The sequence below is a fragment of the Amphimedon queenslandica genome, unplaced genomic scaffold, assembly GCF_000090795.2.
Source record: "Amphimedon queenslandica unplaced genomic scaffold, v1.1 AMPQUscaffold_13484, whole genome shotgun sequence".
Classification (NCBI taxonomy): domain Eukaryota; kingdom Metazoa; phylum Porifera; class Demospongiae; order Haplosclerida; family Niphatidae; genus Amphimedon; species Amphimedon queenslandica.
This window is the reverse complement of record NW_003546280.1, coordinates 165,169-189,693: the sequence shown is the minus strand read 5'-3', so window position 1 is coordinate 189,693 and position 24,525 is coordinate 165,169. Positions and strand designations below refer to the sequence as shown.

The 24,525-nt window shown below is 37.8% G+C and overlaps 11 protein-coding genes across 14 annotated transcripts in view; 4 read left to right on the top strand and 7 right to left on the bottom strand.

The window, feature by feature from the left end:
* The first annotated feature begins 183 nt into the window (after positions 1 to 183).
* On the top strand, positions 184 to 4,015 carry LOC100635728 (apomucin-like). 3 transcript variants are annotated; one of them, XM_019993998.1, is made up of 14 exons: positions 184 to 313; positions 448 to 546; positions 599 to 626; positions 1,124 to 1,213; positions 1,263 to 1,344; positions 1,397 to 1,500; positions 1,552 to 2,121; positions 2,188 to 2,598; positions 2,905 to 2,925; positions 2,968 to 3,069; positions 3,115 to 3,170; positions 3,227 to 3,301; positions 3,708 to 3,761; positions 3,874 to 4,015. In XM_019993998.1, exons 1-14 carry the CDS (start codon positions 209 to 211, stop codon positions 3,943 to 3,945), a joined length of 1,869 nt encoding a protein of 622 aa, XP_019849557.1. In that variant the 5' UTR covers positions 184 to 208; the 3' UTR covers positions 3,946 to 4,015. The 3 variants fall into 3 exon arrangements, with proteins under 3 accessions (XP_019849557.1, XP_019849556.1, XP_003384845.1); XM_019993997.1 differs by having other exon boundaries at positions 1,552 to 2,207; positions 2,244 to 2,598; XM_003384797.2 differs by having other exon boundaries at positions 1,552 to 2,598.
* Positions 4,016 to 4,113: 98 nt separating this feature from the next.
* LOC100635602 (probable enoyl-CoA hydratase) lies at positions 4,114 to 5,264 on the bottom strand. The gene is made up of 4 exons (XM_003384796.3): positions 4,922 to 5,264; positions 4,735 to 4,879; positions 4,515 to 4,631; positions 4,114 to 4,418 (listed from the first exon to the last, which is right to left on the bottom strand). The coding sequence occupies exons 1-4, from the start codon at positions 5,261 to 5,263 to the stop codon at positions 4,171 to 4,173; spliced, it is 852 nt and encodes a 283-aa protein (XP_003384844.2). The 5' UTR covers position 5,264; the 3' UTR covers positions 4,114 to 4,170.
* Positions 5,256 to 7,167, top strand: LOC100635476 (AP-5 complex subunit sigma-1-like). Its single transcript, XM_003384795.2, has 6 exons — positions 5,256 to 5,445; positions 5,516 to 5,566; positions 5,638 to 5,732; positions 6,604 to 6,690; positions 6,771 to 6,891; positions 6,949 to 7,167. Exons 1-6 carry the CDS (start codon positions 5,347 to 5,349, stop codon positions 7,078 to 7,080), a joined length of 585 nt encoding a protein of 194 aa, XP_003384843.1. The 5' UTR covers positions 5,256 to 5,346; the 3' UTR covers positions 7,081 to 7,167.
* Positions 7,168 to 7,270: 103 nt separating this feature from the next.
* LOC100635347 (adenylate kinase 2, mitochondrial-like) lies at positions 7,271 to 8,560 on the bottom strand. Its single transcript, XM_003384794.3, has 7 exons — positions 8,449 to 8,560; positions 8,362 to 8,407; positions 8,236 to 8,312; positions 8,071 to 8,184; positions 7,925 to 8,022; positions 7,798 to 7,870; positions 7,271 to 7,592 (listed from the first exon to the last, which is right to left on the bottom strand). The coding sequence occupies exons 1-7, from the start codon at positions 8,512 to 8,514 to the stop codon at positions 7,398 to 7,400; spliced, it is 669 nt and encodes a 222-aa protein (XP_003384842.1). The 5' UTR covers positions 8,515 to 8,560; the 3' UTR covers positions 7,271 to 7,397.
* A 31-nt stretch (positions 8,561 to 8,591) lies between these two features.
* On the bottom strand, positions 8,592 to 10,268 carry LOC100635222 (cytosolic acyl coenzyme A thioester hydrolase-like). The gene is made up of 3 exons (XM_003384793.3): positions 10,057 to 10,268; positions 9,669 to 9,955; positions 8,592 to 9,443 (listed from the first exon to the last, which is right to left on the bottom strand). Exons 1-3 carry the CDS (start codon positions 10,232 to 10,234, stop codon positions 8,637 to 8,639), a joined length of 1,272 nt encoding a protein of 423 aa, XP_003384841.1. The 5' UTR covers positions 10,235 to 10,268; the 3' UTR covers positions 8,592 to 8,636.
* Positions 10,269 to 10,280: 12 nt separating this feature from the next.
* Positions 10,281 to 10,790, top strand: LOC100642092 (DNA-directed RNA polymerase III subunit RPC10-like). The gene is made up of 3 exons (XM_003384762.3): positions 10,281 to 10,410; positions 10,469 to 10,556; positions 10,607 to 10,790. The coding sequence occupies exons 1-3, from the start codon at positions 10,300 to 10,302 to the stop codon at positions 10,732 to 10,734; spliced, it is 327 nt and encodes a 108-aa protein (XP_003384810.1). The 5' UTR covers positions 10,281 to 10,299; the 3' UTR covers positions 10,735 to 10,790.
* Positions 10,791 to 10,809: 19 nt separating this feature from the next.
* LOC109580617 (uncharacterized) lies at positions 10,810 to 13,422 on the bottom strand. Its single transcript, XM_019993999.1, has 12 exons — positions 13,107 to 13,422; positions 12,991 to 13,044; positions 12,787 to 12,942; positions 12,566 to 12,702; positions 12,410 to 12,512; positions 12,172 to 12,341; positions 11,825 to 11,878; positions 11,639 to 11,740; positions 11,441 to 11,581; positions 11,200 to 11,329; positions 10,966 to 11,040; positions 10,810 to 10,920 (listed from the first exon to the last, which is right to left on the bottom strand). Exons 1-12 carry the CDS (start codon positions 13,401 to 13,403, stop codon positions 10,828 to 10,830), a joined length of 1,512 nt encoding a protein of 503 aa, XP_019849558.1. The 5' UTR covers positions 13,404 to 13,422; the 3' UTR covers positions 10,810 to 10,827.
* Positions 13,423 to 13,586: 164 nt separating this feature from the next.
* Positions 13,587 to 16,323, bottom strand: LOC100635101 (elongation factor 1-alpha-like). Its single transcript, XM_019993995.1, has 10 exons — positions 16,231 to 16,323; positions 16,148 to 16,157; positions 15,956 to 16,089; positions 15,713 to 15,892; positions 15,180 to 15,347; positions 14,980 to 15,108; positions 14,291 to 14,758; positions 14,093 to 14,239; positions 13,809 to 13,982; positions 13,587 to 13,746 (listed from the first exon to the last, which is right to left on the bottom strand). The coding sequence occupies exons 1-10, from the start codon at positions 16,315 to 16,317 to the stop codon at positions 13,726 to 13,728; spliced, it is 1,518 nt and encodes a 505-aa protein (XP_019849554.1). The 5' UTR covers positions 16,318 to 16,323; the 3' UTR covers positions 13,587 to 13,725.
* A 544-nt stretch (positions 16,324 to 16,867) lies between these two features.
* On the bottom strand, positions 16,868 to 19,531 carry LOC100641966 (elongation factor 1-alpha). The gene is made up of 11 exons (XM_003384761.3): positions 19,439 to 19,531; positions 19,288 to 19,317; positions 19,093 to 19,226; positions 18,856 to 19,035; positions 18,336 to 18,503; positions 18,130 to 18,258; positions 17,922 to 18,072; positions 17,615 to 17,871; positions 17,413 to 17,559; positions 17,120 to 17,293; positions 16,868 to 17,069 (listed from the first exon to the last, which is right to left on the bottom strand). Exons 2-11 carry the CDS (start codon positions 19,295 to 19,297, stop codon positions 17,031 to 17,033), a joined length of 1,389 nt encoding a protein of 462 aa, XP_003384809.1. The 5' UTR covers positions 19,298 to 19,317; positions 19,439 to 19,531; the 3' UTR covers positions 16,868 to 17,030.
* Positions 19,532 to 19,614: 83 nt separating this feature from the next.
* LOC105311949 (doublecortin domain-containing protein 2-like) lies at positions 19,615 to 21,938 on the bottom strand. The gene is made up of 10 exons (XM_011404199.2): positions 21,623 to 21,938; positions 21,508 to 21,568; positions 21,374 to 21,447; positions 21,103 to 21,181; positions 20,924 to 21,057; positions 20,801 to 20,863; positions 20,645 to 20,732; positions 20,486 to 20,590; positions 20,133 to 20,415; positions 19,615 to 20,085 (listed from the first exon to the last, which is right to left on the bottom strand). Exons 1-10 carry the CDS (start codon positions 21,910 to 21,912, stop codon positions 19,808 to 19,810), a joined length of 1,455 nt encoding a protein of 484 aa, XP_011402501.1. The 5' UTR covers positions 21,913 to 21,938; the 3' UTR covers positions 19,615 to 19,807.
* Positions 21,939 to 22,075: 137 nt separating this feature from the next.
* The window catches only part of LOC100634976 (O-acyltransferase like protein-like), a 2,673-nt gene continuing 223 nt past the window's right edge, over positions 22,076 to 24,525 (top strand). The window contains exon 1 of one of the 2 annotated variants that reach the window (XM_019993992.1): positions 22,076 to 24,302. In XM_019993992.1, the coding sequence (XP_019849551.1) occupies positions 22,101 to 24,302 (2,202 nt within the window). In that variant the 5' untranslated portion in view covers positions 22,076 to 22,100. Of the gene's footprint in view, positions 24,307 to 24,525 lie in introns of both variants that reach the window. The other variant, XM_003384791.3, reaches the window with a different exon arrangement.

Sequence of the window (24,525 nt, the reverse complement as noted above, 5' to 3'; positions counted from 1 at the left end):
AAAATTTATGAACTTTTCAGTTTTCAAGTTTTCATATTCGCTTCATCTTTCATCTGTCGCTTGTTAGCCTGTTTGAGGCTGTTCCTGCTCGAAGAGTGAAGTGGTCTATCTCTCCTTCGTTTGTAGAGAGAACCTCTTGGGTGTATACCGTGGCTATTTAAACCACCGAGTAGACTCTAGTTTGCTGACTCTTCCAGGTATAAGAAGAATGGAGCCTCCCGTAGATCCGGAGGAGCTAATATCTTGCCCGTACGAGCCAGTACATATGTTTAGGAGTAAAAGGCTCATCTATCATTTAGAAAAATGTAGAAAAGTGAGTTTAATAGAGAGAAGTGCTAATCATTCACAACTTAGAGCATTCCTTTATATATCTTATGCCTATAACATAATGTGTCTATTATGTCTAAGTGCTATCCAGTATAATATCATAGTCTTGCTTTACTATAGAATCATCCAACATCAGAGTTCAAAAAGTGTGATTTTAATGCAAGTCACATCGTTCCTGCACCAGAGATAGCATTTCATTTATCAATTTGTCCGGATAGGGTAGGTCGGATATTAAAGAGGTTATTTTTTTATTTCTACTTTTCGTTAAAAGGGAAGGTTGGAGCTAGAGGTCTTCCATGGTAAGCAATGTCACTTGATGTCATTGTTAAGGCAGATTTACAATATTACGCTAGTCCTGACGTTACGTTGACGCTGGAATAAAATCTGGTTCTATTCTAGCGGAAAGTACATGTATGTCTCAAAAGATCAAATCTCCCACGCTTTTGATTAAAATTTGACGGCACACTGGCCTAACTTCGTATTGTAAACCAGCCTTAATAGGTCTAGTTTTTGTTCTGTGATTTTATTACCAGCCTTAATAGGTCTAATTTTTGTTCTGTGATTTTATTACCAGCCTTAATAGGTCTAATTTTTGTTCTGTGATTTTATTTCTCAATAGAATAGCATAATTAGTTTGTTTCATTAGTTTTTCTTATTCTTCTAGTAGTAAAAATAGACTTACTAGCACGTGTGATTACGTGTAAAAGATATGTACATGACATGTATCTTTTTTATTATTATTTTTAATAAATACCTGTAGTTATTTATTGTAATTATACATTATATTAACATGCAGAGAATCATCAGTACAAGCAGAAAGGAGACACAAGTTTGCCACAGTGCGACTGGACTCCACCAGAAGCCAGTGAGAGCTGGGATGGCGACAGTAAGAACCAAGTATATTTTTAGTAACAGTGCTATTTTTAGTAACGCAGATGTCAGATTTGAGCCGAAAGTAAACGAGCAACTTTTTGAAGAGGAAGCTGCTAAGATAAAACCTTCGCAGGCTAAACCAAGGTTCCATTATTCATTGTCATTTTAAGTTGTAATTGTTTATTTAACATTAAAGCAAAAAGCCACCTTCTCCTGAAAAATGGAGAATGCCTCATTCACTGCCGATGACTGGACCAATAAGGACAAGTGGTGGGCGGGGGAGAGGGCGTGGCATCACAAGTGAGTCTTTGTCAATGAATGCGAGATATTAATGCTTTGTTTCTTGCCTAGAAAAATTGGCAGAGGCAAAACCTGGCCCGTCTGGCTTACAAAAGAATAGAGGTGCCTCGGCTGATGTTGCAGAGCAGTCTTCACTACCTTCTGGTTTGGGAAAATCTCATTCTGGTTCCCTTTCTCAAGGACAGCCTCATCCCGTCTCTCTTTTGTCTCATGAGCTGGAGCAGTCTTCCCTTTCCGGAGAACCTGATTCTAGCTCTTTTTCCCTTTCTCAAGGGCAGCCACACTCTGCCAGCTCACACGTGATGGGTCCATCTTCCCTTCCTCCTGGCCTGGGACAAGTTGGTTCTGTCATGAGTCAGTCTTCCCTTTCACAAGTCCAGCCTCAACCTTTGGGGCAGTCTCCTGGTCTGGGACAACCTTACTCTGGCTCTAGATTGAATTTCATGGGACATTCTTCCCTTTCTCAAGTACATCCTCAAACTGGTGGGCAGTCTTCTCTTCCTCCTGGTATGGGACAGCCTTATTCTGGTTCTAGTGTGAATTTCATGGGACGGTCTTCCCTTTCTCAAGTACATCCTCAAACTGGACAGTCTTCCCTTTCTCAAGTACATCCTCAAACTGGTGGACAGTCTTCTCTTCCTCCTGGTCTGGGACAACCTCATTCTGGTTCCAGTGTGAATTTAATGGGACAGTCTTCCCTTTCTCAAGTACATCCTCAAACTGGACAGTCTTCCCTTTCTCAAGTACATCCTCAAACTGGTGGGCAGTCTTCCCTTCCTCCTGGTGGTATGGGACAACCTCATTCTGGTTCTAGTGTGAATTTGATGGGACAGTCTTCTTTTTCTCATCAATTTGTGGGGCAGTCTTCCCTTCCCCCTGGTATGGGACAACCTCACTCTGGCTCTAATGTCATGAGTCAGTCTTCCCTTCCTCCTGGCCTGGGGCACCCCAGCTTGTCCCAGCCTGTTTTTAATGCTTTTGGTACCAATGGACAACCAGTTGGTAGGGGATTGGCTCAACCACATATGTATCCAATGGCTCTGTCTCAGAATCCTTTTGTTCCAGCTAGTATGGGAAGAGGAAATGGCTATGGCCGTGGTATGTGTTTATTTCGCAAAGCATGGAGTGATAATACATTTATATGGCAAAGTATTATGATATCGTTAGCAAGTGTAGACATTAGATGATTTTATGTACATTAGACTAGTTGATGAGTAAACAAAACCAATGGCCTGTTAATAATAGTAATGTGACATTGATTGCAAATAAATTTGGCATGAATTTATTCACTTTTAATACATTTTTAAATGTACTTTACTACATGTAAGTCCACTTATTCTATATAGAAAGTTTGAGCTAATTTCTTTATAACTAATTTATTTTTATGTTTTATTTCATTTCTAGGTGCTCTCTGCTTTGGAAGAGGTACATTGTGATTATACTAATTCAATTCCCATGTATTTCTAGGTAAGATACCCCTCCCAACCAGCACAACCACTGTTAATGGCAGTGCCTTGAATGGAGTTTTGCAAGCAACTCCTAATGGAGCCACAAACCTCAAGTCTGCAGGTGTGAATTATATTATATGTACATGTATTTATGTTTTATTTCTAGGTATAAATAATGCCCAATCTTCTCCTCCTGCTCCTAATCCTTCAGTGGAAGAAATGGTATGTGAGTTTGTGTGTTCATTAGTACTTATAGTTGTACTGTATGTTGTCAAAAGGAGAAAAAAGAACAGAATGAGGAGGAGATAATGAAAAGAAAGAATATTAGGAAATTGAAGAAAGCCCTTCGTCAGGTACGTTAGCAAGAAGGAAGGATGGCTCAAGATGTGTCTTAAATGATACTTTGATACATGTACATGTAGAAACACTTACAGTAGATGATAGTAATAATAATGGTAGTAAAGTAATACTTAAATGATGCACTTGGATGATAGTAAAATGATAGTTAACTTAATGATACTTGATACTTAAAATTAATGATACTTAAATGAGACTCAAGTACTCTGTAGTTGGGTTCTGTCCTATGGAACTACAGAGGAACATATTATATGAATGTAATACAGTAGCTTCTAAAAGTTTTGTGTAGAACTTGGTTACAAGCATTCTATGGTGAGTTCTATTATCCTATGGAACTAGAAGGGAACATTCTGAAAGTTATCTCGCATTATGGTTTTGTTTTTCTTTATATACGTGTAATAGGTTGAAGAGCTTGAATTGAAGCAGAAATCAGGAGTAATTCTGACACCTGAACAAGTAATGGGAATGCTATTATTAATAGTTATCTTGATTGACTTATTTGTTACTACTATTGTTATAATAATAATTATTATGATAGTCCCTTTCTCTTGTTTCACTCTTTCCCTAGTTTGTTAAACTTAACCGTAAAGCTGACTTGCTGTCAAAGTTACGTGAAGTAGAAACTGATGAGGTGGAATGAATTACCCTATGACTCATCCTTCCATTTATCCTACCATCCATTTAATCACATAGTTATGCTGTTGTAGCATTTAGACCAACAGCTCTTTTTGTGTTTTTTATTTATCTCAAAATCATGATTGTAATTTTTTTTAGATTTGTTATTATTTTGTATTAAAATGTTGATTATTATTTTATTGTCGATTTTGTATTTTATAGTTGTTGATTATTATTTTGATTGTTGATTTTAATGAATTCTTTTTCCCGATCTTCCAAATCCTTGTGAGAATTTCCTTGCTCCTTTTACAGCATCTTTTATTAATCCCTCAGCAGTTTCATATTCAAATTTCAAATTGTTTGCTTGACCAAGTGATGCCTGCATGGCTGACTGTCTGTCATGCAGCAAGCAATCCTGAGGGAATGACGCAATTTGTTGAGCAAGTTTAAGAGCTTCTTCTAAACCTTTTCCAACTGGTACGATTTGATTTACTAGACCTAAAAAGCAACATTTAGTGACTTTGTAAAGAAATGAAATGTGTCTAATATTATTATCTTTTTTGCAAAAAGGCACGAACTTTTATCACGACTTGCCTATATCGTGAGCTTCCTTTGCAGCTACTTCTCTTACAGTTAGTATGAGATCAAGAGCTCTTGAGAGACCAATCAATGCTGGTAGTCTCACAGTCCCTCCATCAATCAATGGTACACCTACACAGCAAAAACTATTAGTTTTGCACGAGGAAATCTAGTTAGAATTTAAAGTTAGATTTCAGATTGAATTTTAAACTTTGATACCTCGAATTCTACATACCAAATCTTCTATTGAACATTCCTAGTATGACATTTGATTCAGCTATCCTTAAGTCACACCATAGAGCTAGCTCTAGTCCACCAGCCACTGCATAACCAGTCAAGCAAGCTATGACAGGTTTACTGAGACACAAACGAGTGGGCCCCTAGTAATTATGAATATTCATTTAATTTTATCATTATTTTACCATTGGTGCAGGGCTGGAGACTGAAAAAGGAGAAGACAAAGCTGGTGCCTCATCCTTTGAAGCTAATTCCTTTAAGTCATAGCCCGAGCAAAAGTTCCCACCATTTCCCGCCAATATACCCACAGAGAGAGCTGGGTTCTTTTCAAAGTCCTTGAATGCAGTGAATAGCTCTTTAGCTGTTGTATCGTTGACTGCATTCCTCACTGACGGTCTGTTTATTTCTATCAACCTCACCCTATCATAATCCACTGTTCTTATGTAGTTTGTACAGTAAAATCTGGCTCCAAAGAAACGAGCCATTTTATGAGACAACGAGCCACGCCTGGTTTGGGTGTGGCTCATTAAATTTAACCCTTGATACCTTCTTGTTTTCTAGGTTTCATTTCTTTCCCATTTCTTCCCCTGATTGTTGGTCTTATTCCAGTATGGTGTTTGCTTTTCTCTGTCACTCAATAGCTGCTACTCCAGTAAGACTCTTGTACTCTGCTGTGTACGGGGAAGATATGCAAACAGCACTGAAAGAGGTTAGGAATTATTATAATAATTATACTTTTGTAGATTTTTATTTAATTTGTGTTTCACCTTGTTGTGCAGAATGTCCCAGTGGAAGATTTTCGCATGACACGTAAAGAGCAATTGTTGCAAGTTAGTTAATAATATTAATATTATTATTATTATATTATCGTATTATTATTAATTATTTTATTTATTTACAGATTGCTTGTAGAGTACAGTCAGAGGTTGGATTCAGAAAAGGTGCTAAAGACCGTGTGCTAAAAGGATATGCAATTCGTGACGAATCTATTGATGGGTAATTCATGTAGTAGTATTTACATACTAATCATTGTTATTGATGTCCTTATGCTGTGTAGAAAGTTTGAGCTGATTTTGAGCTCAAATTTTGAAAAATACCCAAGGCTATAGCCCATGATTTTTTTCCAAAAAATGGCTCTGAAATCATCCCAAATTTTTATTACATTTCTGATACATATTGATGCCCTTATGCTGTGTAGCAAGTTTGAGCTGATTCCAACTTCAATTTTTCAAGTTACGGCCATTTTAAGAAAACATTAAAATTCTGAAAAGTACCCAAGGCTATAGCCCATGGTTTTTTCTGAAAAATGGCTCCGAAATCACCCCAAATTTTTATTACATTTTCTGATACATATTGATGCCCTTATGCTGTGTAGAAAGTTTGAGGTGATTCCGACTTCAATTTTTTGAGTTACGGCCATTTTAAGAAAACGTCAAAAATCCGAAAAATACCCAAGGCTATAGCCCATGGTTTTTTCCGAAAAATGGCTCCAAAATCACCCCAAATTTTTATTACATTTTCTGACACATATTGATGCCCTTATGCTGTGTAGAAAGTTTGAGGTGATTCCGACTTCAATTTTTTGAGTTACGGCCATTTTAAGAAAAAGCCAAAATTTTGAAAAATACCCAAGGCTATAGCCCATGGTTTTTTCCAAAAAATGGCTCCGAAATCACCCCAAATTTTTATTACATTTTCTGATACATATTGATGTCCTTATGCTGTGTAGCAAGTTTGAGTTGATTCCGAGCTCAAATTCTGGAGTTATGACCTTAAAAACTACATGTACATGATACTTAACAACACTGGTTAATTCAGCTCTAAAACATAATAACCTTATAATGATGATAGCTTTATTTATGTGTAGTCAATCATTCGAAAAAGGTTTGTTCAGATTGTCGACTGATGATCCTTTCCCTACACCAAAGACTGTCATTTGGCAAGTTTCTGACAAGTAAGTCAATTCTTTTACCTTTTACTAAAATTTACCCAGTTATATTCCTTTCTCTCTCTCTCCCTCATTCTCACATGCAGCTGTACCTTTGTGTTGGTTTGTGAACAAGATGAGAACAGGATATTAGCCGAAACAATACTCTCATTCATTGTACAGTATAGCCACGCTCACATAATGAATATGGATCAGAAAATGGCGGAAGTAAGGCCCTCCTTTTATCCATCATAATAATATTTATTATTATTAACTGCTTTATAGTTACTGCTCAAAGGTGAGTGGCTATCATCAGTGCTTCAGGTGATGCTAAACAATGGACAGTTGATGTTCATGAATAGCAAAGTGATTAAACAATTAGAGAAACAATTGGACGCTATTGTATTATCAAAATAACGACATCAAAAATAATATTATATTTATTGTTATTTTTATTGAACTTGCTGCACTTGCATTAATTGATAAATGAAAATAATATCAAAAGCACAATTATAACAATGATTCCTTTTGCTTATTTGACGCTCCAATTTCTCTTATTATATATAGTAATTTTATAATTTACTATCGTTGCAACTTTTACTACTAATAATGATAGTAATAATAATTGGATAATAAAATATGCCTAAAAATAAGATAATCCTATACTTTCTCAACCAGTGAGTCACAACCTCTCAATAACTAATGTTGATCTATTATTTATTATTATTATTATTCTATTTTGTGGAGATGGCATTCAGTAAGTCCTGCCACACTTTATCATTGATTTGGTTAGCATCTATACAGCGATGGAGACCCTGTTCTTTGTAGTACTCAACTAGAGGCTTCGTCTGAGTGTGATAAGACTCGAGTCTCTTCTTCAGAGTTTCTTCGTTATCATCCGATCGATGAATGAGATCTTCACCAGTGACCTACCATGAGGGACAAGATAAAAGTGCAAAAAAGTTTTAAAAGTTGCAAGCAAGACAAAAATAGGTATGAACAAACAAACAACCATAAAAAACCACGAGAGGATTTCAAGACAGAAAATTTCGAGGAAAATATTTGATACGAAAAAACGCGAAAAAAACAAAACTTGTACCCTCATAATTAATTGTTGGATTATGTAATTCTTACATCATCTTTCATCGGGACTTTGGGTGGAGCGTTAACTTTATGATACGTACGGCCACTTGGAACATGAAGGAGTCTAAAGAAAGAAATAGTTGAATTAAAATGTAATACATATCTCTTTCTCTCTCACCTTCCTGTTATACGGTCAATGAGTATTTGATCGTCTGTGACACAAAACTCAACAACAGCATTCAATTGTATGCCATTTTTCTTAAGCAGGTCAGTGAGCTAAAAGTACAGCAATTCAGTGATCATTATGAAAACGGTTGGTTGTACCATCTTTGCTTGTTCAATGGTCCTAGGGAAGCCATCAAGAAGAAAGCCATTCTTGCATTCAGGCTGCTTTAGTTTCTGATCTACCATCTCACATATAAGTCCATCGTCAACCAGCTGGAGGTCAAAGTTTAAATAATAATTATCAAATTAGCACAATCAACTGACCTTTCCAGCATCCATGACACCTTTAACTTTCTTCCCAAGCTCTGATCCAGAAGCAACAGTAGCTCTTAGCATATCCCCTGGAGAAGATGACGCTAGGGGCATTGCTGTACAAGACTTGCTATTTACCTGTTGATAAGTGACAGATGCCAAACTTCTCTACTAGTTTTGGCGCCTAAAAACATTTGAAATTATTCAGAGACTAGAGGTGCTTACCTGAGTTCCCTTACCGGCTCCAGGAGGACCTAAAAGGATAAGTCTCATTCCAGAACTATCCGCCATTTCCCTCTGTATGTACTATGGTACTTAAACCAATGGGTGTGTCTAAAATAGACCACGCCCTCATTATTAAACCATTATTTTTTGCTCTTGCTAATAGAAAAAAAAAGATTGTAAAAATTAAACTATTTTTCTTGACTGTTTTTCTGCTTTTCCTCTCTTTCCCTCAGTCTTTCTGCCTTCTTTGCTTCGTACAAAATCTTCATCTCTTCATATCTCTCTACCTCATCTTGAGTCTTTAGAACAAGCGGTGGGACTGGTATTGCTTTACCATTCTTTCCAAGAGACACGAAAGTGAAATAAGCATCATTAGTCACTCTCCTAGCACCAGACCTCAATCCTTCAGCCTCAACGGACACACGAATAACCAAAGACTTTGAAGACGTGAACACGACTTCGCCCGTAACAAAAACCAAGTCTCCATTGAATATCGGACTGTAGAAGTTAATAGCATCGAGACAGGCTGTGACTGCTAGCGTACGGCAATGTCGCACTGAAGCTATACCTGCAGTTGTATCCATCATCTTCATGAGGGCCCCACCCATCAAGTGGCCGGAACTAGTGCAGTCAGACGGTAGGACTATATTAGTGAGAGTGGTACGTGAGTGAGGGACGGAACACGGTACATCGGCATAATGGTCGTTCTCTTGTCTCGATATCCCCTTGTAGTTGGTTGGTTTCGCTCGAGAGGCTTTTTGGGATTGATACCGGCTGTGGCCAGCAGCTAACTCCTCGTCTGTAAGTCCAGTCAATTCAGGGACGGGGAGTGGTTTAAACTGACCCTCATACGGTCCAACTTGACTTGATATTGCGACGTACCAGAGTCGGGCAGAGTTTGTATGCCTTCTTGTACCGGTCAGAGTGTTCTCCGCCCACACATCAACTGTCACTTCCATTGAATGCGGGGAAGTATAGGTCACTAATGCTTGAACCTACAAATTATAAATAATAATAATAATAATAATGATGATGATAAGACTATTCTATTATTTTGTTTTCTGTACTCTCAAAAGAAGCACAGGTTTCATTTCCTATCTTTAATTTGTACACAGACTTTTATTTGAGGGTTCTACTATACTTAATACAAACTTCTATTTCCTTAATGCAAGCTTCAAGGCCTCTAATTAAGATTGTATTCAATGACATACAGTATTCACCTGTGCAACTTCACCAACGTATATCGGATTATGAAAGTCCATATGCTCTACTCTTGCCAGTACTGATGTCATACTGCTAGATAAAGATGAAGGAGGGTCCTTGTCATTTCTTGACTGATTGCAGTGTCTAGTGGCTACAATATGACCAGCTTGCTCTATCAGTTTGAGTATTGTGCCACCGTGAACATTACCCATTGGGTTAGTATCGTCAGGTAACATTACACGACTTGTTTCAAAAGGGACAGTGGAAGAGAGAACTGGCTGAGACTGCTGTACCCATTGCCTACCTAATTTAGAACACAAAATTTAGGTATGATTTTTCACTTTTCAAAATGCTTAAGTACATGGTAAAATCCCTTCATTGCATAAAGATTGTTTACTTTAATACCTTGTCCTTTAAAAAGGGTTGGAAGTGCTGCTACAAGAGACGAGACAGTAAAAAGTGACCTTCTATACTTTTTCCAGTACTGCCGGGTTCCCCACGCACTGTAGAAGCTAACTGATCTGTAGTGAAAGAGCCTACGGGTTGATAGAACTCTCCATGGCAGTATCCTCAATGTAGCCATTTTTAAATTAAAACTTAAAAGCCTCTGCCTAGAGGAGGAGCTTTGAACAGGAACATTAAAGCACTATGTATCTGTTCTGTCCTGTTTGTGGTAATCTTCTGACAGTTGAGGAAGGCCCCAGTTGCAAAAGATTTGCCTGCAATACTTGTCCATACGTTCAGAACATCACACAAAAGGCAATACTAGTCTAGTAGTAGATCTTAAATCATCATAATTATTTTTTTCATAAACTAGGTTGCATCATACACTTTTCCAAGATTGAAAGAAGTCGATGATGTATTGGGAGGAGCAGCTGCTTGGGAAAATGTAGATAACACTGATGGTAACCGCATTATTAAGTATTGTATAACGTGGCTATGTCTATAATAATAGAGAAATGCCCCAAGTGTTCGCATCCAAAGGCGTACTTCATGCAAATTCAAACTCGCTCGGCAGACGAGCCGATGACAACCTTTTACAAATGCTGCAGTCCTTCTTGCAGCCATCGCTGGAAAGAATAATCAATATTTATGATTTTATTATGTCATAACTTTTGCAATAATCACTTTTATCTTAATTTTTTGTCATTAGGGTTGTTTGCTGTTGTTGTGTTGTCAATAGAAATGTTGGTGCCATGGCAACCCTCTTAGCTCAAGCCACTGCTTGCAGAGTTTCGATGAAACTTTAAGTATTTTCTCTAGCACAAACTGCAAATATTATTAATGCATTATTGCTAGTCTCCATTAACTAACCTTAATAGCTTCAATTGATGGTGTAGTACAGACTGTGTGGGCTGGTGTTGACATGAAATATAAGCAGAATTTCTCCTATAGAATGCATAATAACAAGAGTAAATAATACTATAATAATAATATTAATAATAATAATAAAAATAATGTTATAAGAGTAATAATTATTTTACTCTTGATAATAATAATAAAGAATGTACATCATCTTGTGCACACTCACTGAATGTGTGAACTCACCAGTACATGATTTATTTCATTTGTATGTGCAGTAGTGAACAAGTCCAGCTTCTCAAGGTATTGTAATCCTGACTCATAAGCACTGTTGCTCTTCAACGTGCTCTGTACTTCATTTTGTATTATTAAAAACCTGCAATTATATGTACATGTATGTACTGTAATTATACATGTACATGTACATGTACATGTAAAAATACATATGTATACATGTATGTATATTGTATATGTATGGAGGTTATACCATTTCGGTTTGTTGTCTCTCTCTTGTTTCTCTTGCTTGACAATCAGTTTTGCTTTGTCTCTCATTATGTTGAACTGTCTAATCGGGTTAGGACCGAACCTTAGCTCATTCAGCTTTAACTGGAGCAGCCTTGACGAAACCCTATCGACGCAATACCAAGAAAGATAACTACATGTAAGTACGAGCATGAAATAGAACCTTGCCCGTTCCTCTATCTCTTCTTTCATTTTCCAGCTGTTGTCTATTTTAAGCTGCTTGAATCGATCGTAGCACATTTTCAATCTTGTCTCTATGTCACCTCTATTATGAGGAAAGAGCACATGTGCATGTACATGTAATTCATTTTGATAAGAGTTCATAATCATTATACTATTAATAATAGACCTTGCTTCTTCTTTCTCATCAATGAAAACTACTTGCATATGCCATGGTGGGATTCTACATGGACAAGAAGTAATAAATTCATAAAAAATCTAAACTTGATTGGAATCGGCTCAAACTTGATATACAACATGCGTACATGTATATGCATCAGAAAAATTTTTTAAAAGAGAATTGTTCCTAGTCATTTTTGGTGAAATTTGGCCAATGACTCTGCACTATAGTACAGGGACTTTGGCCTGATTTTGGAGCAACTTTAAATATTTGTAAAAAAATCCAGACTTGGTAAAACTCTCTCTTTGTAAAATACGATTTACATACTATGGTGTTTCTACTATGCATTGACATACCTAGAATCAAAAAGGTTTGGAGCCTTTTTTTCATGGACTGCATGACCTTCATGAGGCAATTTATTTAAAAACTGACGCGTGCCATGGCCTGAATCAGGGCCATTCCTATCCTTAAAGACTGGAGGATAATGTAAGCATAAGTTTTGTACTACTGAAGCCTGAAGTGGCATCTATGCATATACAAATATTATTATTATCATGAAAGTCCACAATCAGCAGAAATAATGATAGTCCATACCTTCCCTTTCAAATCCCTTGATTTCACATTGTGCAGAAAACAGAGTATGTTCATTATAAACTGAAGCTTGCTTAGGTAGGCTTCTTCAGCTTGAATTTTATTCCTATAATTTATTCCACTTTAAAAAAACAATAATGATGATGAAGGTCAACATGCCTTCTAGCTACACTTCTTTCTAATGTACGCTTGAAACGGGAAGCAGCATAACTAGTCATTATGGTCGCTGCAATACTTGCACTGCATTCAGGACGATGTGGAACCAATTCATTACCAGACTTCTTATCAGTCCTTCCCTGCATGAAAAACAAAGCTTAAACTTGTATGATGCATGGTAATGCTTGCTTGCTTGCTTGCATAAAGATTATACTAGTTCTTACAATAATAGTGCAGTTGTATGGGATTCCAATATATGTTCCTTGACTAGACTTCTCTAAAGCAGCCATATGTACTTGTAGCGTGGACATACCTGCCCTAAGCAAGTTAATGGGCTGAGTTGTTCCTTTCTGCCTGCTGTTGATCATTGGAACTCTGATCTGAAGTAATGAAGGTATAATAGTTTGCAGTATTATTCATGACTTTACCAATGGTGTTGTTAATTGACATGATTCTATTTGCTTCCAAGAAACCGGTGGGCGCTACAGAAATGAACATTAATTTTAGTTCTTCTACATGCAGAAAAAACTTGAATAAATCTTACAGAGTACATAGTATATTTAGGTGGCTTTATCTCAAAGGAGTGAGCCAGCCATTCGAATACATGAGACTCTGGAAGTGAGCCAAATGACCTGTAAGGTTGATTGACTGGAGAGAAGAAGCCAACATGCTTTGGTTGATGGCCACGTCTAGAAGAGGGAAGCTTTGTTAGCAAGAGGGATCCTCTCCTTGTCAAAACCTCAGTAGGAAGAGACAAGCTGTTTTCAGTCCCCACTCCAACCACAGCAGGCTTTGCTTCTACAGCCGAGCGAAAATATTGACAGTATTCCTTAACTGCCATCGTCTACCTATTGGCACTAAACCCGTTACCAAGGACTCTTTAGAAAGAGTTACAGCATAACTTCTGGCATACACAACCATGTTGTACCACATGGGTGACCAAAAACCACACCTAGATCTGTATCTCAAAAATAGGCCTACTAACACCTTAATTGTTATTATTAGTATTATTATTAGTATAAAATAGGAGCAGGGTGAAAATTCACAGATTGAGAACAATAAGCACAATAACAACAATTAAAATTCACATTATCAAGTAATAAAAATAAAAGAAAATTTGTTTCCTAAAATAACCCTGTACTAAAATCATTCAATCACTTCGTCTATTGAGCAGTCCCAGTGACCTAATAAGTAAAAAATAGTATCAAGATGATAGCCAATACAAAAGAGGCATAAGTACTGGTACCTTTCCTCCTTCCTTTTCAAACTTGGTAACCTCCTTAATTACACCAACAGCGACTGTACTCTTCATATCACGAACAGCAAAACGACCGAGTGGAGGATACTCGGAGAAAGCTTCAACGCACATAGGCTTGGAAGGTATTAGGTTAACAATGGCAGCATCTCCATTTTTGAGTGACTATATATAAAACATGAGATAAAGAAACAAATAGTCTTCATCCAAATAAATAAATAAAAACAATAAGATAATAGCCATTGTATAAACTAAAATAATGGTGAGCTACTCACTTGTGGGTTGTCCTCAAGCTTCTTGCCACTACGACGATCGCATTTCTCTAAAAGCTCGGCAAACTTGCATGCAACGTGAGCAGTGTGGCAATCAAGAACAGGAGAATATCCAGCATGAATTTGGCCAGGATGATTTATGATAATAACCTAAGAAAGGGAGGTTGAATTAAATAAATTATTTTATAAGTAGCACCAAACCTGAGCCTTGAAGACTTTGGCCTGCTTAGGTGGATCATTTTTGGAGTCGCCGGCAACAAAACCTCTCTTCAACTCCTTGACGGAGACGTTCTTCACATTGAATCCTACGTTGTCTCCAGGCAAAGCCTCGGTCAAAGCCTCGTGATGCATTTCAACAGACTTGACCTCAGTGGTTAGACCAGAAGGAGCAAAGGTAACAACCACACCGGGCTTCAAAATACCAGTCTCAACACGACCTACTGGGACAGTACCAATACCTATTGAAAAAAAATTATTAAAATATATATATACATACACACATATACACAAGAAAATACCTCCAATCTTGTACACATTTTGAAGAGGTAACCGAAGTGGCTTATCAGTAGGCCTCTTCGGAGGGAGAATACTGTCCAGAGCATTGAAGAGTGTCTTTCCAGAGACAATGCCTTCATTTCTTTCTATGTGCCATCCATCAAACCATGGCATCTATATTACACGAAGTAAGAGCATAACTTAGGCCTAGCCAAATTATGCTTTAATCATGGCATTTAGGCAATGCCAAAAATTCATATCCTACTGAGTATTTTGCTTTGAAATTATCTTCTTTATTTATGCTCTATTTAAACATTGACTATCATGTTACATGTATTGACCCAATTATGCCGACATAAGAACTACCTAGCTTACAATAGGCCATCTAAACTCACATTGTCACTCTGCTCCAGCAAATTATCTCCATGCCAGCCAGAGATTGGAATAATTGGAACAGCCTTCGAATCATAACCAATCTTTCCGATGTACCCGGCCACCTCCTTTGAAATTTCATTAAAACGCATCTAATGAACAAAAAAAATCATAATATTAAATGTATAAATGAGAGATTCACTATACATTAAAATGATATTACCTGAGAGTAAGGTGGTTCAGTGTTATCAATCTTATTTACGCCGACGATGAGTTGTTTCACACCTAGCGTGTAAGCGAGCAAGGCGTGCTCACGTGTTTGACCATTCTTGGAGATACCAGCTTCAAATTCACCAGTGCTAGCTGCAACTATCAGTACGGCACAATCAGCCTATAGTGATTTGTATAAGAGTGTGCATAAATATGAAAAAGGATGTTAATTTTGACAAGCTACAATCGATAGTCAGAATTATATAAAGGATGCTGTCATGATTGAAATGACATGCTACAATGATGATATCATCTACTGTATAACCGCTTAATTTCGAGGGTGAAATTTTCGCTGTTTTCACGGATTTTCTGTATCCACGAAAGTTAATTCTGTAAAACTATCCATATCACCCTATAAACATGTGTACTTTGTAATAAGAACCATGAAACTTTGAAAGTCAATTTCGCAATAAAAAGACTTGTGGCCTGATGTGGATCAAGACTATATGTAAATAACTCACTTATAAAATTACTACCATCATGTACCTGTGATGCTCCTGTGATCATGTTCTTAATGAAATCCCCGTGTCCTGGAGCATCGATAACAGTCACGTAGAACTTCTCTGTTTCAAACTTCCCCAGAGCAATATCGATAGTGATCCCTCTCTCGCGCTCGGCCTTTAGCTTATCGAGTACCCAGGCATACTTGAAGGAACCTTTACCCATCTACCACACAAAAAACAAAAGCCATGGAACAATGATTGGGGGAAGAGGGATAAAGTGTCTTACTTCAGCTGCCTCTTTCTCGAACTTTTCAATTGTTTTCTTGTCAATTCCACCACATTTGTAAATGAGATGACCAGTGGTGGTTGATTTTCCGGAGTCTACGTGACCGATGACAACAATGTTAATATGCGTCTTTTCTAAAAAGGAGAAGACATTAAATATCATAATATTTTTAAATAAAAATAATCCACTAACCTTTTGGCATCTTTATAAAAAGGAGAAGAAAAGGGAACAATGTAACACGTGCTCAAGCAATGAGTCAAGAAAGAGTTAGTTACCTTCACTCCAAACTGAACTGCATGGAATTTGAAAAATGCAATCACAGATCTTCGGCTTCCTAGCCTATATAGGACTTCAGCACCCATTTTAATTTTTTTAGTTCAATTAATGATAAATATATTGATGGATATTTAATAAATAATTTTGCTTAAAAATTCATAAAAAATCCAATTTTCATTAGAATCAGCTCAAACTTTCTACACAACATAAGAACATGTATATGTATCAGAATTTTTGACCAAAGTCACAGTACTATAGTGCAGGGGCGCTTACCCAATTTTTGGGGAAATTTATTCATAAAAAAATCTAAAACTTGATCAGAATCAGCTAAAACTTTCTACACAACTTAAGTACATGTATATGCATCAGATAAAATTATAAAAATGAAGAATTCTCTCCTAGTCATTTTTGGTGAAATTTGGCAAAATCCCTGTACTATAGTACAGGGACTTTTCCTCAATTTTGGAGCAACTTTAAAAATTCATAAAAATTGGAATGTGATCAGAATCAGTTCAAACTTGCTACACAACATAAGAACGTGTATGAATTAGAAAGTTATAAAAATAGAGAAATTCTTTTCTAACCACTTTTGGCCAAAGACCAGTACAAGGTCTCTTGCTTGATTTTGGAGCAAAATTTCAAATTAGTATTATTATTATTATAAATAGGAGCAGGGTGAAAATTCACAGATTGAGAACAATAAGCACAATAACAACAATTAAAGTTCACATTATCAAGTACAATTGCAATAATAAATTACAATACAAAATTGTTTCCTAAAATAACCCTGCACTTAATATCACTTTTTCTTTTGAGCCTTCTGAGCAGCCTTGGTGACCTAGTCGAGCACAAAATATAACAATAGCCAATACAAAAAGGTATAAGTACCTTTCCTCCTTCCTTTTCAGACTTGGTAACCTCCTTGATTACACCAACAGCGACTGTTCTCTTCATGTCACGAACAGCAAAACGACCGAGTGGAGGATATTCGGAGAAAGCTTCAACACACATAGGCTTGGAAGGTATTAGGTTAACAATGGCAGCATCTCCACTTTTGACGGACTAATGTAAAAAGTATAAGATAAAAAAAAGATTGAATAGTCTTTTGTTTAAAATATAAAAAAAGAGAGTAAAAGATGTAAAAGCCACTGTAGAAACTAAAATAATGGTGAGCTACTTACTTGTGGGTTGTCCTCTAGCTTCTTGCCACTACGACGATCGCATTTCTCTAAAAGCTCAGCAAACTTGCATGCAATGTGAGCAGTGTGGCAATCCAGAACAGGAGAATATCCAGCATGAATTTGGCCAGGATGATTCATGATAATAACCTAAGAAAGGGAGATTCAATTAAATCTGATATTATTTTAAGATGAAGCACCAAACCTGAGCCTTGAAGACTTTGGCCTGCTTAGGTGGATCATTCTTGGAGTCGCCAGCAACAAAACCTCTCTTCAACTCCTTAACGGAGACGTTCTTCACATTGAATCCTACGTTGTCTCCTGGCAAAGCCTCGGTCAAAGCTTCATGATGCATTTCAACAGACTTGACCTCAGTGGTTAGACCAGAAGGAGCAAAGGTAACAACCACACCGGGCTTCAAAATACCAGTCTCAACACGACCTACTGGGACAGTACCAATACCTATTAAAAGAAAAAAAAACATACACAAACATACACAATAAAAGAATTACCTCCGATCTTGTACACATCTTGAAGAGGTAACCGAAGTGGCTTATCAGTAGGCCTCTTTGGAGGGAGAATGCTATCTAGAGCATTGAAGAGTGTCTTTCCAGAGGCATTGCCTTCCTTCCTTTCTATATCCCATCCCTTGAACCACTTCATCTAAAAATATAAAGAGAAATTAAAATAAAAACAGGAAGAGAACCGATCTAAACTTACATTGTCACTAGCCTCCAACATGTTGTCTCCCACCCAGCCAGAGATCGGAACGAATGCAACAGCTTTTGGATTATAACCAATCTTCTTGATATAAGAGGACACCTCTTTGACGATTTCATTAAAACGAGCCTAAGAAAAAAAAACAATCAAAAATATTAAATGCATGAATTAGCTATACATTATACATAAAGTGTTAATGATATTACCTCGGAGTATGGTGGCTGAGTAGAGTCCATCTTATTTACGCCGACGATGAGTTGTTTCACACCTAGTGTGTAAGCGAGCAAGGCGTGTTCACGTGTTTGGCCCTCCTTAGAGATACCAGCTTCAAATTCACCAGTGCCAGCTGCAACTATCAGTACGGCACAATCAGCCTATAGTGATAAGAACAAGTTGTGTAAAAACGTGTTAAATCATAAAAGTATGCAGCAAAATGGAAGAGTGCTAATTCGACAGGCTGTAATCAATATTTGGGGCGCTTTTTATAATTTTATAAATGAGGAATGAAGTAGGATGAGATTACTTGGCACAATGATCTAGTGTAAAGTTGTACATGTTACAAGATAACAGGTGCTATGACAACTTATTCATATGTACCACACATGCAAGGTCACAGCAACAAAGGTCAAATTAACCACAAACTTTTGTGTACTCAATTTAAGCAGCTATAATACATTATTATAACAGTAACCCAATTATAAAAATAAAATTACTACCATCATGCACCTGTGATGTTCCCGTGATCATGTTCTTAATGAAATCCCTGTGTCCTGGAGCATCGATAACAGTCACGTAGAACTTCTCTGTCTCAAACTTCCAAAGAGCAATATCGATAGTGATACCTCTCTCACGCTCGGCCTTTAGCTTATCAAGTACCCAGGCATACTTGAAGGAACCTTTACCCATCTACAACACAAAAAAACAATAGAACAATGATTGGGGGTGAGGGTTTAAGTGTCTTACTTCAGCTGCCTCCTTCTCGAACTTTTCAATTGTTCTCTTGTCGATTCCACCGCATTTGTAAATGAGATGACCAGTGGTGGTTGATTTTCCGGAGTCTACGTGACCGATGACGACGATGTTAATATGTGTCTTTTCTAAAAAAGAAGTAGACGTTAGATATTATAATATTTTAAAAATAAAAAACAATTTACTAACCTTTCGGCATCTTTATATGTCTTTGTTAGTCTAAAAGGAGAAGAATAGGGCACAATGTAACACGTGCTCAAGCAATGAGAGGATTACAAGGACAATGGCTACTAGTATCACCAATATATAGCATAAGAAAGAGCTGGGTGCTCTTACTCACCTAGTAATGAAGGACAAAAGAAGATGAAGAAAGATACAGCAGAAGAAGAACAGTGACTCTTCTCTCCAACACAAAACCCAAGGGGTAAAAGAACGAGGTCCAGTTGTACGCATGCGCAAATGCTACACTGTGACGTCACTTGGTGTAGTCATATTACGTAATTGACTGGAGAAAGCTAGATTTTATAATAATTATTTAATATTCCAACTAAAATCAAGAAGTTTATTGGAGTGAGAGAGTGGAGAGAAAGGAGCAAAATAACAAGGAATAATACTTATAAATTCATATTGCTGCTGCCATTATGTACATGCACATATAATAATAATAATACACACACACACACCACACATATACACATACACAATACATTTATGAAGAGGTTTCTGCATTCTCATCTGTCTCTGCTAGATTAGTTGCCGAAGCTTTTGGTGTATTTTCCTTAGTCCCTGGTCCGCTCACTCTTGCTACAGAGAGATCGACAGATTGCTGTGTAGTAGCTCCTTGCAGTTCAATAGCTGTAGTGTCTTGTTTTTGTAAAGGTATGGGAGTAGAGGAAGGAGGATCTTTGGTTTCTTCTCCCTCGGCTGTTGCTTCTTCAGTAACTTCAGCAGCTTCTTCCTGATCGATAGGTTTTTCTATAATAATGTCTATACAAAATGATGATAAATCAAACTAAAATACATTATGCACGTACCTTCTGTTTCAGGTATTTCTTCATTATCTTGCTCCTTCTTTCCTTCCTTTGATTGAGGAGGAGGGGGTAGCTCTGGAGACTGCAGTTTCGACTCCTGTCTAGTTGATGGTACAGGTTCTTCTTTTTGCTGCTCCCTCTCTTCCTCTTTTTGTTTAGCGGGAGAAGGAGAAGGAAGAGCAGGAGGGGGAGGAGGTTCTTCAATGGAGTCATCGTGTACAGGAGTGCTTCGTTTGGGGATTGGATGCTTTAATTTTAGTACAGCATTCTCCCCAAAAGCTGAGTCCTATACAGTACAATAGTATAACATTATTGAGCAAAATACATGCATGCAGGATTAAAATTAATTATCTTACAGCTCTGGCATCACGAAGAGCAATGTTGCGTGCTTCCATGTCTTTGCGACCAGCAAACGGCCTGTCTTTGCCTTTATGCTGCTTTGGTGGCATTAATCTTTTTATCTGAGAAGTAAGACATAGCAGAAATGCAAGCAAATGGAATTTTTCATATCTTACTTGCATTGGTTTTTCAGGTATAGTTGGCTGGAGTGTAAATGTGTTGTTACCAAGAGCATTACCATCTGCAATAGATAGTCTCTTAGGCCTATTGATCAGTAATAAAAGTAATAATAAAAGTAATAATAAATAAATTTAACTTAGTATTTGATATACCTTGCATTTCTTATACTTTTAATTGAAGGATTGATAGCTGTGTATGGCAGTTTCATAAATCTCCTACAAGGAGCATGGTAAATAATAATAATGATGATGATGTTTTTTGCTATTATTGATTACTTTGATCCCTGGACAGCCACATACTGCTCTCCATCTTTAATGTCTGCTGCAGAGTGAATGGTCTGACCATCGAGTGTGCATAGTCTCTTAGCTGGCAGTGTGAGCTCAACTTTCTCTGTGATTAGCTCTAAGACCTATGCTCACACAATAATAATAACAAGATAATATTTGTAGCATACATGCTCAAGAGATCCCATTATTCTTCTTGATAGTAGTACACGAGCTCCTTGATACGAGATATCACCATTTCTAAATACACTATATGAAGTGGATGAGAGTCAATTAATGGTGCATTAAAAGGGCTAATTGTGTTCATTTTGTGTAGCATATATATGTACATGTAAACTGTAAAGCAAATTTAGCACCTTAATTCTGAAAAAGGACACCTCCTGAATATAGGCACTGTAAATTAACTACCTATTCATGCAGCTACTTGACAATTGAGCTTACTGTATAAAGTATGGCTTCTCAGGTAAATTCAAGAATCTTGACACTACTTGTATGGCAGGCCTTGCAGGAGAAGCCTGGAGGATAACAATAATCATAGCGGCCATTGTGTTTACAATAAATATTGTGCAATTTACTTTGCTTGCATCTTTACTGTGTGGCTGTAGACGTGAATGTAACTGAGAATATCTTGAATATCTAGAGGAGAAGGAAGGAAAGATGCATAGAATATGCAGCTGTGGTTTCCCTTACCTAAGCTTTTTGAAATGCTCATTGCCCCCGGCAACATAATGCTTCCCATTTTCAATACTGTCTAGTTTGTCCACTTTGCTTCCCTTGCTCGGAGTGTAGAGGTTTCTGACTGCGATTGGTGCCTTAATTCCACTGGTAACCCTGTTCAGGAGCGTGTTAAAGTCCTTGATGTGTCTTTCATTGATTACTAGCATCCTGGGCCTCTCATTGTCCTGTCCATTCTTAAACACGTAAATCCTCTTGGCAACTCGTGGTTCATATTGCCGAGAAATCACTGCAGTTGCCTCCATGCTGATTTTTAGGTGCTTCCTTTAGTTTTATATCTCTAAGGAGTCTGAGGGATGTGCTTCGATTCTCCTGTGCTCATGCTGTTTGTACTTTGCAATATGGTTGTCATGGTGACCGGTAGAAGGTGGGGCTGAGATTATGCAAATGATAAAGTCACCTGACTCACTCACTGCAGCAGACAGAATTAACAATGGTCGGCGGTTACAAGCCCAGTTACAAGCTCTTTTCTTTCTTTCTCCTCTTGGCAGCCTGCTCCAACCTTGTCAGTACTCAAGACCTGAGCAAGCTACAGTCTCTTGGTCCATTTCAACTTAGCCCGGATGAAGACTTGACTCACGAAGATCTACAAGATGTCATAGCCACCTTTCACGAAATGTTCCCCAAGCTCCTCTCGGAACAATCCAACTCAACAAGCAAATGTGCCGTGGCTTGGGGGAAACTCGAGAAACAGAGATCCTATCAAAAAGTTGGAGGAAAGAATATAAACGTCACTGCATCAGTCGTAGCTTTGGACTCATTCGGTAAGCCTGGCCCTGGGATACTGCTGGGGAACACTGCCTTCCAGGGCTCCTTTGATGAATGCTTGAGCCTGGACACCAATGTACGGATGCAGTACTGTTCGATGGGTGTAGCTATACTCAGAACTGTTGATTCAACTCCAGTCTTTGTTTTCAGGGAGGGTATCTGCCTCCCTCAAAACTGTACATTTTATGATATTTATAAGAACGTTGAGTCTCTGAATTTGTTAATTGGACAAGATGGTTATATTTTATTTGTGAGTGAAACAGCTAATGGTCAGCCTTTTTACGTCTGCACTCCACAGGGAGATGTCCCCTACAATGCAGGAGCCATCATTATGATCATAATTTGTCTAGCACTCTTCTTACTTGCTATTGCTGGCTCAATTTTTAACATATTTAACGATTATTACGAAAGTCTCCAAGAAGCCAAGTCGGAGCTGTCACCAATGCACACACAAACCACGTCTGTACAGTTAGCCGAGTCTGAGCCTCTCCTTGCCACTCGTCAGCCTAAAAACACTTTCGGCAGGCGTTTTAAGACTTTCCTCAAAGAGTGTCTGCTCGGTTTCTCTCTGTATAAGAATGTCCCGGTCGTCTTGTCAACCTATCAACCACCAGCTGCTATCACTAATCTCAACGGTATGAGAGTCATTAGCATGTTCTGGGTAATACTCGGCCATACGTATTACTTTTTGTTAGTCTTTGGTGGTTTTAAAGACTTTTCCGTCGTCACGGAACACTTTATGCCTCGCTTCACCGCCCAGTCAATCCTCAATGCTTTTTTTGCCGTGGACTCATTCTTTTTCATCAGTGGATTTCTAGTCGCTTACCTAACCTTCAGAGAGATGAACAGGAGAAAAGGGAAGTTCCCATTTGTTACTTTTTATCTCCACAGGATACTCCGTCTCACGCCCACATACATGTTTGTTTTATTCTTCTTTTGGTTCCTCTCGAATCATTTAACCAGAGGTCCCATGACCCCTTCGACTGTTGGCCCTGGGTCTGCCCAGTATGAAAACTGTGTCAAGTACTGGTGGACCAATCTACTCTACATCAACAACTTTTATCCAACTAATTTCGGAGACGAGTGTATGGGATGGACGTGGTACCTAGCCAATGACATGCAGTTCTTTGTCATCACTCCTCTGTTCCTCATCGTACTCTATGCCTCCTTTCCAATCGGTCTCGTTAGCATTGGGATCACTCTAGCAGCTTCTATGGGAGTGAGTGGCTTCATTGGTGGTTTTTATGGATACCATGCTAACTCATTCTACAACCTTTATAACGGGATAACACAAAACGCAAGTATACCGACTGTTGATACTACAATATACGGTAAGCCATATTGCCGGATTGGTCCTTACCTTATTGGTATTCTCCTCGGATATATAATATTTAAAAACTACCGGACTACATTTAGTAAGCAGCTCAATTGGATCTGTCACCTCGTTCTATGGGCATTAGCTATTATAATAGGTATGTTCACTGTGTACGGCCTATATGGTGATTACCATGGTCACGAGGTTTCCAAGGCTGGAGATGTTGCCTACTTTATGCTAGCCAGACCAGCATGGGGAGTTGCTCTTGCTATAGTTGCATACACCTGTCACTATGGTTACGGAGGAGTCATAAACAGGTTCCTTTCTTTACCGTTTTGGGTCCCGTTAGGCCGACTGACCTTCAATGCTTATCTTGTACATGAGATTGTCCTAGAAGTAATTTTTGGAAATTTAAGAGAGTCTATCTCTTATGGCGACACCACAATGGCTATATTCTGTATTGGAACTGTGGTCCTGTCTTATGGAGCAGCTGCCTTGGTGACTGTCTTTGTTGAGTTCCCAATGTCTAATATCGAGATTGCCGCTTTTAAATTATTTGGTGCTAAAACTCGTGAGTCTACACGTATTGTGAAGAAGACTGAAAGTCCAAGCAGTGAAAAGAAACAGTGAGATTTTTTGCCTTTTTTTGAGTATTATTGCTGTGAGTGTGTGTGTGTGTGTGTATGTCATTCTCAGTATTGTTTTAGGATTTATACTTTTTTGTTAATAATTATTTGGATGATAAGCCTTTTGTTATTACTAAAATACTAAATTT

Excerpts from the sequence above, each read along its gene's own strand:
- LOC100635602 (XM_003384796.3), bottom strand. The coding sequence starts at position 5,263 with ATGAGCCACACCCAAACCAGGCGTGGCTCGTTGTCTCATAAAATGGCT. Across the intron at positions 4,880-4,921 it reads TCTCCAGCCCTGCACCAATG|GGGCCCACTCGTTTGTGTCT; the intron begins GTAAAATAATGA and ends CATAATTACTAG. Across the intron at positions 4,632-4,734 it reads AATGTTCAATAGAAGATTTG|GTGTACCATTGATTGATGGA; the intron begins GTATGTAGAATT and ends TTTGCTGTGTAG.
- LOC105311949 (XM_011404199.2), bottom strand. The coding sequence starts at position 21,912 with ATGGAGGCAACTGCAGTGATTTCTCGGCAATATGAACCACGAGTTGCC. Across the intron at positions 21,448-21,507 it reads ACAGTAAAGATGCAAGCAAA|GCTTCTCCTGCAAGGCCTGC; the intron begins GTAAATTGCACA and ends GTTATCCTCCAG. Across the intron at positions 21,182-21,373 it reads GAGAAGCCATACTTTATACA|TGTATTTAGAAATGGTGATA; the intron begins GTAAGCTCAATT and ends CACTTCATATAG.
- LOC100635347 (XM_003384794.3), bottom strand. The coding sequence starts at position 8,514 with ATGGCGGATAGTTCTGGAATGAGACTTATCCTTTTAGGTCCTCCTGGA. Across the intron at positions 8,313-8,361 it reads CATCTGTCACTTATCAACAG|GGGATATGCTAAGAGCTACT; the intron begins GTAAATAGCAAG and ends CATCTTCTCCAG. Across the intron at positions 8,023-8,070 it reads CCATTGAACAAGCAAAGATG|CTCACTGACCTGCTTAAGAA; the intron begins GTACAACCAACC and ends CTGTACTTTTAG.
- LOC100642092 (XM_003384762.3), top strand. The coding sequence starts at position 10,300 with ATGTATCTGTTCTGTCCTGTTTGTGGTAATCTTCTGACAGTTGAGGAA. Across the intron at positions 10,411-10,468 it reads TTCAGAACATCACACAAAAG|GTTGCATCATACACTTTTCC; the intron begins GCAATACTAGTC and ends TTCATAAACTAG. Across the intron at positions 10,557-10,606 it reads AAATGTAGATAACACTGATG|AGAAATGCCCCAAGTGTTCG; the intron begins GTAACCGCATTA and ends CTATAATAATAG.
- LOC109580617 (XM_019993999.1), bottom strand. The coding sequence starts at position 13,403 with ATGGCAGTTAAGGAATACTGTCAATATTTTCGCTCGGCTGTAGAAGCA. Across the intron at positions 11,741-11,824 it reads GATGAGAAAGAAGAAGCAAG|AGGTGACATAGAGACAAGAT; the intron begins GTCTATTATTAA and ends TCCTCATAATAG. Across the intron at positions 11,582-11,638 it reads GAGATAGAGGAACGGGCAAG|GGTTTCGTCAAGGCTGCTCC; the intron begins GTTCTATTTCAT and ends TTGCGTCGATAG.
- LOC100635222 (XM_003384793.3), bottom strand. The coding sequence starts at position 10,234 with ATGGCTACATTGAGGATACTGCCATGGAGAGTTCTATCAACCCGTAGG. Across the intron at positions 9,956-10,056 it reads AACCCTTTTTAAAGGACAAG|GTAGGCAATGGGTACAGCAG; the intron begins GTATTAAAGTAA and ends GTTCTAAATTAG. Across the intron at positions 9,444-9,668 it reads ACGTTGGTGAAGTTGCACAG|GTTCAAGCATTAGTGACCTA; the intron begins GTGAATACTGTA and ends TATAATTTGTAG.
- LOC100635728 (XM_003384797.2), top strand. The coding sequence starts at position 209 with ATGGAGCCTCCCGTAGATCCGGAGGAGCTAATATCTTGCCCGTACGAG. Across the intron at positions 1,214-1,262 it reads TGAGAGCTGGGATGGCGACA|ATGTCAGATTTGAGCCGAAA; the intron begins GTAAGAACCAAG and ends TTAGTAACGCAG. Across the intron at positions 3,762-3,873 it reads TAATTCTGACACCTGAACAA|TTTGTTAAACTTAACCGTAA; the intron begins GTAATGGGAATG and ends CTCTTTCCCTAG.
- LOC100635476 (XM_003384795.2), top strand. The coding sequence starts at position 5,347 with ATGGTGTTTGCTTTTCTCTGTCACTCAATAGCTGCTACTCCAGTAAGA. Across the intron at positions 5,567-5,637 it reads GTAAAGAGCAATTGTTGCAA|ATTGCTTGTAGAGTACAGTC; the intron begins GTTAGTTAATAA and ends ATTTATTTACAG. Across the intron at positions 6,691-6,770 it reads ATTTGGCAAGTTTCTGACAA|CTGTACCTTTGTGTTGGTTT; the intron begins GTAAGTCAATTC and ends TCTCACATGCAG.
- LOC100635101 (XM_019993995.1), bottom strand. The coding sequence starts at position 16,317 with ATGGGTGCTGAAGTCCTATATAGGCTAGGAAGCCGAAGATCTGTGATT. Across the intron at positions 15,893-15,955 it reads TCGAGAAAGAGGCAGCTGAA|ATGGGTAAAGGTTCCTTCAA; the intron begins GTAAGACACTTT and ends TTTGTGTGGTAG. Across the intron at positions 15,348-15,712 it reads TGATCACAGGAGCATCACAG|GCTGATTGTGCCGTACTGAT; the intron begins GTACATGATGGT and ends AAATCACTATAG.
- LOC100641966 (XM_003384761.3), bottom strand. Across the intron at positions 18,504-18,855 it reads TGATCACGGGAACATCACAG|GCTGATTGTGCCGTACTGAT; the intron begins GTGCATGATGGT and ends TTATCACTATAG. Across the intron at positions 17,872-17,921 it reads AGATGTGTACAAGATCGGAG|GTATTGGTACTGTCCCAGTA; the intron begins GTAATTCTTTTA and ends TTCTTTTAATAG.